We start from the raw sequence: 8,431 nt of genomic DNA, 5'->3' as shown, positions 1-8,431 counted from the left end.
GATTGTCTAACAAATGAATATAATTTACAAGTAATATTAGTAAATTAACAAGTAAAGTAAAAAAATTAAAAATGAGTTATTTTTCCTAACAAGTTAAGGGTATTTTGTTTTTTTCATTGTCAAAATTCTTTTAACTTTTCTTCCTTAGATTAAACTGAAATTTCCAAAAAAAAAAAATCTTACATGTAATTAAGTAGCTATTGTGGTCCTTAATTGAAATTCTCCCAATAAATATTGAGATTATGTTTATAAATAAAATACGGATATAGAGTTGAAAATTGTAGTGGATAAAGTTACAAGTTCAAGAGAATAAGTTGCAGATTCTTGAAAATGAATAAATAATCTTATAAAATTTAATATTAAAATTTAGTGTTTTTTACAAAAACATTTGTGTTCTTAAATTAAATTAAGAAATCAAGTTTCAAATCAAAGTAAAAAGGGTTGCAAATTTGAAAGTTTAAAATTTAGTCAAAAAAATGAATTAAGGATCAGGGGACTTTTTTTGTATTTTAAATTTGGTTGGAACTTTATCGTGATAAAATGGTTCAATTATGAATTAAGTGTCATTCTGCCATGATACATCTATGCTAACACTGCTCCGGGCAAGTCCAAATGGGCAGGCCAATGTGAAAGAAAACAATCAGTGACAACGCAAAGGAGAAAGAAGCCATTGACTTGCTAGCATGTTTGATGAGGGAGGAAGAAGGAAAATATTACATGGATCACAAAAGTTTCTGAGAGACACAGCTTTTAATCTTGTTTTTGCAGGTAAAGATACCATGACTTCGGCTCTCACGTGGTTCTTTTGGCTTGTTGGTAAACACCCTTCAGTAGACGCAAAGATTCATGGAGAGATCAAAAAAGAAAAGGAAGTAAAAGATCAAGTATATCTCCATGCCACCTTGTGGGAATCTCTGAGATTGTATCCTCCCGTACCTAAGGTGCCCAGGGTAAACAATCAAACATGACATTCTTCCAAGTGGACATGAGATCAATCCTTGTACTATGGTAATAATATATTTGTATGCGATGGGAAGGGATGAACAGATATGGGGAAAAGATTAATTGCTTGGATCAAATTCAAACCAAAAAGATGGATCTAAAAGAAAAGAGACATTGTTCACATGCTGCCATACAAGTTTATTAGTTTCGCCGCAGGACTTAGGATTTGCTTGGGCAAGGACTTGTCCTTCATTCAACTGAAGATAATATAGCTTGTGCTATATCTTTTGTAATTATCAAGCACATGTTGTATAAGATCATCCTGTTTCTCCCTTAGTTTCAATAGTGATTCGAGTGAGATCATGATCTCAAGGTCCATATCACAAGATGTTGATCAATATAAAGGTGGAAGGTATAATTTGTTTTGTTTTGTATGTATGTTTGAAGTTGTTAATTGAATTTTTTTTTTTGTCCTGCATGTGTTTGTTTTTCTACGTTTGATTATGTTATTGTGTGTATTGGCTGAATGGATATAATCAAGCCGCCAATTCGCTTGGACCTAATGTCGCTATGAAGAGTTGAACTTAGCTTGCTGTTACATGGCATGATGTCATTGCCTATTAGCATAATCTACTTTGCACTCTACAAAGAATCTGTTTGTTCAATAACATAAAAGTATTGTTTCGATAGGATAGGTGGATCTAGACTTAAATTTTAAATTTAAATATCATATTTAAAATTTATGTATTGAAAATCTTTTGTTTTGATGATATAAAAAATTTCAAATTTAAGTTAAGGATGAAAGAAATATGGGAACTAAAAATGAAAAGAGTGGGAGTTAGAATAACTAGCATTTCAAATAACTAAAAGTGTAAGAGAGTTTTGATATTACAAAAACAATTATAATAAAATATGAATTTAAATTTGAATTTGATCCAAATTATTAAGGTAACCTTTGGATTGATGGATTTGGACTTAAATTTTAAATTCAAATCTCACATTGAAATTTGTGTATTTAAAATTCTTTGTTTAAGTAGTTTAAAAAAATTTCAAATGAAAAAGAAAGATTAATTGAGATTCAAAACAAAAATGAAAAAGAAATGATGAGTTTATTTTTATTTTTTAATCAACGAGAGATAAAAGAAGATATGAGAGCCATAGAAGTATTAATAGTAAAAACTAAAAAAAATGTTTAAAGTGTTTAAAATTTTAAATGATTAGGGCATAGAGAAAATTTCAAATTATAAAGGAATTATAATTTAAAATAGACTTTAAAAATTTATAATTTTTTGTGTAATCAAATGAAAAATTTGGTTAAAATCCAAATCTAAATCCAAATTTTCATTAATCCAACACATCATAAGTTTTTATGGATCTAAATGATAAGTTTGACTTAAATTCAAATTCTCTTACGTCCAAATGCAAATGCAGCAACATTATTACATAATAATGCCTCCTTCTCAATTTATAATATATTTTTAAATAAAATCACATGTATCAATAAAGCTTATTAAATGTGCTTTACAATTTTACTTTTTCAATATAAAAATATAAATTTTTAAAAATACTATTCATTTAAAGCTTCATTTGTAAAAGAATATTAAAAAGAGATAATATATAAAAAGAATAATATTAAAAAATATTATTAATAAAAATTTATTTTTGTTAAAGTATTTTATATTTTGAGACACCGAATCTCTTTTAAAAATATTTTATAATTTAGAATAGATGGAGTGCTAAATAAATCCGGATTGAAATATTTCACATCTATTAAAAAAATAATGACATTCTCTTTCAATTTTATTTTATCATCTATTTTTCTTTCAAGAAAAAATAACAAAAATGAAAAGAAATGAATGTACAATCTTGTTTGAAATTATTTTATTTTATTATTACGAGAACTATTGTTTTGTAGAAAATGTTTTAAGAAAAAAATAATAAAAGCATATTTTCTTTTGCATTTTCTCTTATTTTTCAAAAACAATAATCCTAAAACATTTAAAAATATTTTCATTTTCTATTTTTCAAAATAATATTTAATTTTTTTAATTTTCAAAATATTTTTTAAAAATACCTTATCAAATATATTTTTTTCATTTTAGGGAATATAAAATTATTTTTAAAATAAGTTGCCAAACATTTCCATTGCCCCATCCATCTTCCACCACTTTCGTTCGGACTGTCAAATAGCTGAACCAACATTAATAAGCGCTAAAGGCCACCCACTAATTAATATTTATTTTATCATTCAATACCTATCTTACCTACAATCTTAAATTTACATATATAAAATTATTTTAAAAATGATAACATAATCTGCCATGCAACAAGTTGGCCTTATTTTTTTCTGTTAAAAAATTAATATAAAATAATGTAAAAGCATGTGTTGAAGATAAATCTCAATACTTTTTTCCTTTTGATGTTATTTCTCTTTTAACAATTCTTTCATCATGATTTGTTTAAAAACTACAATACTCCACAAATTATTAGAATACTTGTTTTAATGTAAATAACATTTCTCCAAGAATGAAAGAATCACATCAGCTTCTAATAATAAGCCCAACTTCTAATCCACAGGCCACAGCTCTACGTTATGAAAAAGCTGGTTGGAAATCAAGAAAACAGACGACACAAAAACATGGCATGCAGCCATGAAAACTTGTAGCTTGTTGGTTAGTGTGCCGCACACTCGGCCCACAGATTGCAAGTTCGAATGGCAGACCCAAAAAAAAAAAAAAACGTTGCATGCAAAATGAACAAAAATTAGTCCAAAGTCTCAGTTATACTGAGTCTCCTACTGTTGCTGACACATTTACCGCTATAGTCCTCAGTCCTTAGCGTATATAAATCATATATGAACTTTATTAGACCTCTTGCTCATTATTCTTCCGCAGAATATTAAAGGAGGCATCTTCGATCAAAATATCAGAAAATTTTTTTAAATCAAATCCTCTTCCCAGGACTTCTCAGGTTTCACCCATCAGATGAGACCCCATGCTCATGTTTCTGCAGAGTGAAGCAGTAAGGACAGAAGCTATCAACTAAAACTCAATTTACAAGGTACAAGCCCAGAATGTATAATTGTAATGGGAATTCTGACAAATCATAAATTCATTAACACATAGTTACATACCAACATCTAACTTACAAGCAAATTGTCCATTTCACTTAAATAATCAGCTGAAAAGAATATGAACAGCATAACAGGTAATGAACTATAGTTGTCTTACAGCCAAGAAAGTCAAAAGAAACGGAGGGAGGCACTCAGCCTCAAGAATAAGAGGAAGAAGACTTTTGAAGACAAAAATAACCTCACTCAAAATCATTAACTACCATAATTATTCTAGTCTCTGTAAATTCCTCTTACTTGTAGGGTGCCTTTGCAAGTAATTTGATTATAAAATGTGAGCGTGTTAAAATATTTTACAAGCCACACTTTTCACAAGTAATGAATATTATAGCTCCTTCCTTTTAGAATTTGTGCAAATTCACAGGAGAAGTGCCTAGATTTTTTAAAGATTTGGCCAATGCAAGCTATTGGAAAATTAATTTCATGAATGCAGGATCAGTTGTAATTTTAGACTAATCAACAGAATATGTTTCAATTATTCAATAATATCAAATAATTAATTAGTAACAAGTATTGAAGTAATGGATTGGGTACATGTTATGGATAGACTATAATGAGTAGGCTACCAAGTAACTCTATGAGGGAACCAGGCTCTAATCCTCAAGCCTCAGCTCACTTGATAATAGTTATCAACTAATCATATTTACACTATAGTTAAGAGTTTGTTCTTGACCTAAATAAGAGTTGACAGATTCTCTAAACTGAATTGCAACCTATTCTTGCTTACTCCTTTCCTCTCTACCTACGAGCTTCTTCTAAATGGGGTCTCTCTAATATGACAATGGTACGACCTAAACTAATCATTATTCTATATCACAACCTACTTCTCTTTGCCAATCCCCAACAGGAGTACAGGATGGGAAGCACTAATTGCAACCAGTGTTTTCTGTTATCTATTCTGGGGGAAAAAAAACGTCGTTCTGAAGAACTAAAAAAACCAGAATATCTTTTAAATGTTTTGTTAATTTTTGTTCTGCAAAACTAGAGAAAAAATAAAAAATATCATGCTTTCATAAATGACAATTATGTTAATAAAATAAATTATTTTTTCACCCTTTATTTCACCAATTTAGATATGTTTTCCAAAATAATGATTCAAAAAGATTTTTTTCCATTTTGTTTCCAAAACTTGTTCCAAAAACTATTCTGCAAAATTGTTTTAAAAACAGAAAATAGAACCAAACAAGCCCAATAAGATATATCTTTTGTGATGTAAAACTCGGCAAGGCAGGCTCACTTTCATGGTCAAACATTTAGTGAGTTGAACTAGTGCTCAAACAAGAAAAAGAGGGGGGGGGGTATACATCAACAAATGGTCATGCCTAATGGAGATCAACACCTGTAGATATATCTTTATTCAGCATTCAAAAGCAATCATAAGGGAACATATAAGTCAGCCATCAGTTTCATTTCACAGAGATGCAACCCATGAGATGAAAGCAAATTACTTTGTGGAAGGCATGGAAAGAACAATAGTAATTCATTCCCAAAATCAATCCTTGTTTTCTGGGTAACACATGAAACTCATTCAGCTACGGAACACAACAACTGTATTAGTCAAACAGCAGCGAATCTTCTAATGTTACAATTACTTGAGATTTCATTAAAAGAATCCAATTTTACCAACACATTCTGAAAAAACTTGGAACATAATTGTTCTCATAGACATAAACATCTTGACAAGTTTATCTCAGAAGTTACATTCTTCACTTGCAAATCATTTGAGATTAGAGATATGCTCGAGAGTCAAGTCCATATTCTTTAATTTACACAAGGGAACGACAGAAAGCATCAGAAAGATAATCTCAAAAGTTAAAAGAAAGGAACAAATAAGGAATAGAAACAAGAATAAACGATACACTTAAGACTATCACATATTGCACAGTTAACGTTCACAATATCAAGCTGTTTCTGTCACCACAAGATTTATTGATCCATCTAACAATAAACAGCTATATGCACACCATGCAGGAAGGTCAACAAAATGAGAACATAACAAACTCAGCCAAACCTCTCTCTAATGGCCTTAAGCAGTTACAGAACATAAATAACCACAATAAACTACTTAGATCCCCAAAGTAAGGAAGAAGATAAAAAACACAAAAGGAAATATAGGAGGAAATCATGTGTGTTATAGCATGTCAAAACTTTTTAAGGCTACCAGAGAGTTCAAACAAATTTAAATCTAAGTTATATGATGACTCCCAACCTGATTTTATCTGTTAGAGCCTAGCAGTTCAAACAATCCACAGCAATTCAACCAGGAGGACTTTCGCATTGGGGGATCCGATGCCACTAGGGGCTGCATACCAGTTCATTAAAGAAAAACAGTTGTAAGTATAATTTACCACACAACGTTTGCAAGGGTCGAATTAAGATTGCAATCATGAAAATGTAATACCTGCTCTTCAGAGCATTCCGGAATTTCAGAATCTTTGGTATGTTCTATAGCATTAGTAGATTCAGGGAGAGGACTACCATATGATGAATTTGGTAATTTACTATCATATTCCTTTTGTTTAGATACATCCAAACTTAAAACTCCAGCATTTTCATTAGAGGAGGGATATACTTTATCATCATTTCTTTGCATACCAAGATCTGCTGCTCCTACTTTAGCAGCCGCTGGCTTCTCTGGCAAAGAACTTTCAGTATCACTGCTTTTCTCCACAGACACTAAACTCTCTGTCTTAACTGAATCATCGATCTCCTTGAATGGCGTATTTTCAGAAATGAACATCATTTGGACTGGTGCCGAACCAGAGGATTTACCCAAATACTCAGGCGTTGCTGCCTCTTGTATTGAATTACAGGATTTAAAATCAGAGTCCCTCTCAGATGGAGATCCGTAGGTTGAAGTAGCATTGGAGTTTTTATTCTCATGATTTGATTCTTCAGCAGACTCAGTGTACTTAATGATGTCACGTTTGCCATCAGAAGTCTCCTCTGATTTCAACTCCCCACCGATTTTACCAACAATGTCCTCCTTTGTTTTAACAAATCCAACGCTCTCAAAATCACTCAACTCATTGGCTGATAAACCCACCTCACCAGCATCGCTTCCTTTCTCATCCTGGGACTTCAAATCATCACTTCCTAACATTTGTTATCGAATCAAACAAAGCAATATCAAGAAAACAGCCTCGTTAACAAAAACCCAGGCACCAGTTTGCCCAAATACAATCGATCATTAAGTTCAAAGGTGTGTGGCGGTGTCTACTTGAACTACTGGACAGACAAGCTGCACATTCGTAATACATAGCAAAACAAGAAGAAATAACAGATACACAAATACCCAATTAACCAAAAAAAAGGTGCAAAAGAAAAGGCAACAAGCACAGATAATCAATAATTGAAAAGCATGAACGCATGATTGCTTGCCAGTTATGCATGCCTTGATAAAGTACCTTGTTGGCCGTCACTTGAGGGGTTGATATTAGCCTCCTTTACCTTCTTTTTCTTGGCAGCCTTTCTCCTCCTAGAAGCTGATGGCATGATTAGGCTTTGTTAGGTAAACAATGACACGCCACAGATCGTGGGGTGTTTCCGTTCCGTCTCAATACTCTGGCCCCTGAGTGTGTGTGTGTGTGTGTGTGTGTATCTCTTTCTCTCACTTTTTGTGTTGGAGAGAATGAGATTAAGAATGAGACTTGTTGTGCCAATAATTCAAATAAATCAAAAGAACAGGGATTTACAGAAAGATGTTTTCTGAGAAATGCAAGAACGACACCAGGAGGTCACTGAGTGAGTGCATCTTCTACCATCGTCGCGCTCGTTGGAGTAGCAATAAATGCAGCGAGAAGAGGACGTGGTGGATTTGAGTTAAAGTTTCAAACTTGAGAAAATATTCGCAAGAGGGGGAAATGGGAAGAATCAAAGAATACAGGAAAAAAGAAGGTGAGAGTAATGGCGGAAGGAATTTTTGTTTTTTTCCTTTTAATTTAATTTTGTTGGGTTGTCTGATTTTGATTAATTGTTTATTGATTTTGCACAAGTTATGGTGTGGCAGAAGAAGAAAGCGAGAGGTCTGTAATGCGCCAACTCAGTATTTTGTCAGGGCTTGTGTGGTTCCCACTTCCACATTTTTTATCTCCACAAGGAAGAGACAAATTCGTTTTCTAAAAAAAGGATATGTAAAAAAAAATTCCTTAATTCTTTTTTTTTTTACCAAAAAAATTTTCTTAATTCATTCTTCGAGCAAAAATAGAAGCAAATCTCATCAATTTTTTTTTATATTTCATTTTCTATATATAAATTTTCTGAACAGAGAATAGTTAGGTAGTTACTGTGGGGAAATATTTAATTTCCTTATTTAAATTTTATATCAATAATATATATAATTCAAATATTTATTTTTTT

General features: G+C 31.5%; 1 protein-coding gene across 1 annotated transcript; it reads right to left on the bottom strand.

Annotated features, from left to right (window-relative positions):
* Positions 1-3,425: 3,425 nt before the first annotated feature.
* Positions 3,426-7,952, bottom strand: LOC129305032 (uncharacterized). Its single transcript, XM_054944933.1, has 5 exons — positions 7,768-7,952; positions 7,480-7,685; positions 6,474-7,168; positions 6,282-6,374; positions 3,426-3,948 (listed from the first exon to the last, which is right to left on the bottom strand). Exons 2-4 carry the CDS (start codon positions 7,565-7,567, stop codon positions 6,288-6,290), a joined length of 870 nt encoding a protein of 289 aa, XP_054800908.1. The 5' UTR covers positions 7,568-7,685; positions 7,768-7,952; the 3' UTR covers positions 3,426-3,948; positions 6,282-6,287.
* Between the last annotated feature and the right edge of the window lie 479 nt (positions 7,953-8,431).

This window comes from Prosopis cineraria, unplaced genomic scaffold, assembly GCF_029017545.1.
Source record: "Prosopis cineraria cultivar Desert tree isolate PC_DT_omini unplaced genomic scaffold, ASM2901754v1 PC3, whole genome shotgun sequence".
Classification (NCBI taxonomy): domain Eukaryota; kingdom Viridiplantae; phylum Streptophyta; class Magnoliopsida; order Fabales; family Fabaceae; genus Prosopis; species Prosopis cineraria.
The sequence above is the reverse complement of the archived record's forward strand: the minus strand, read 5'-3'. Positions and strand labels throughout refer to the sequence as shown.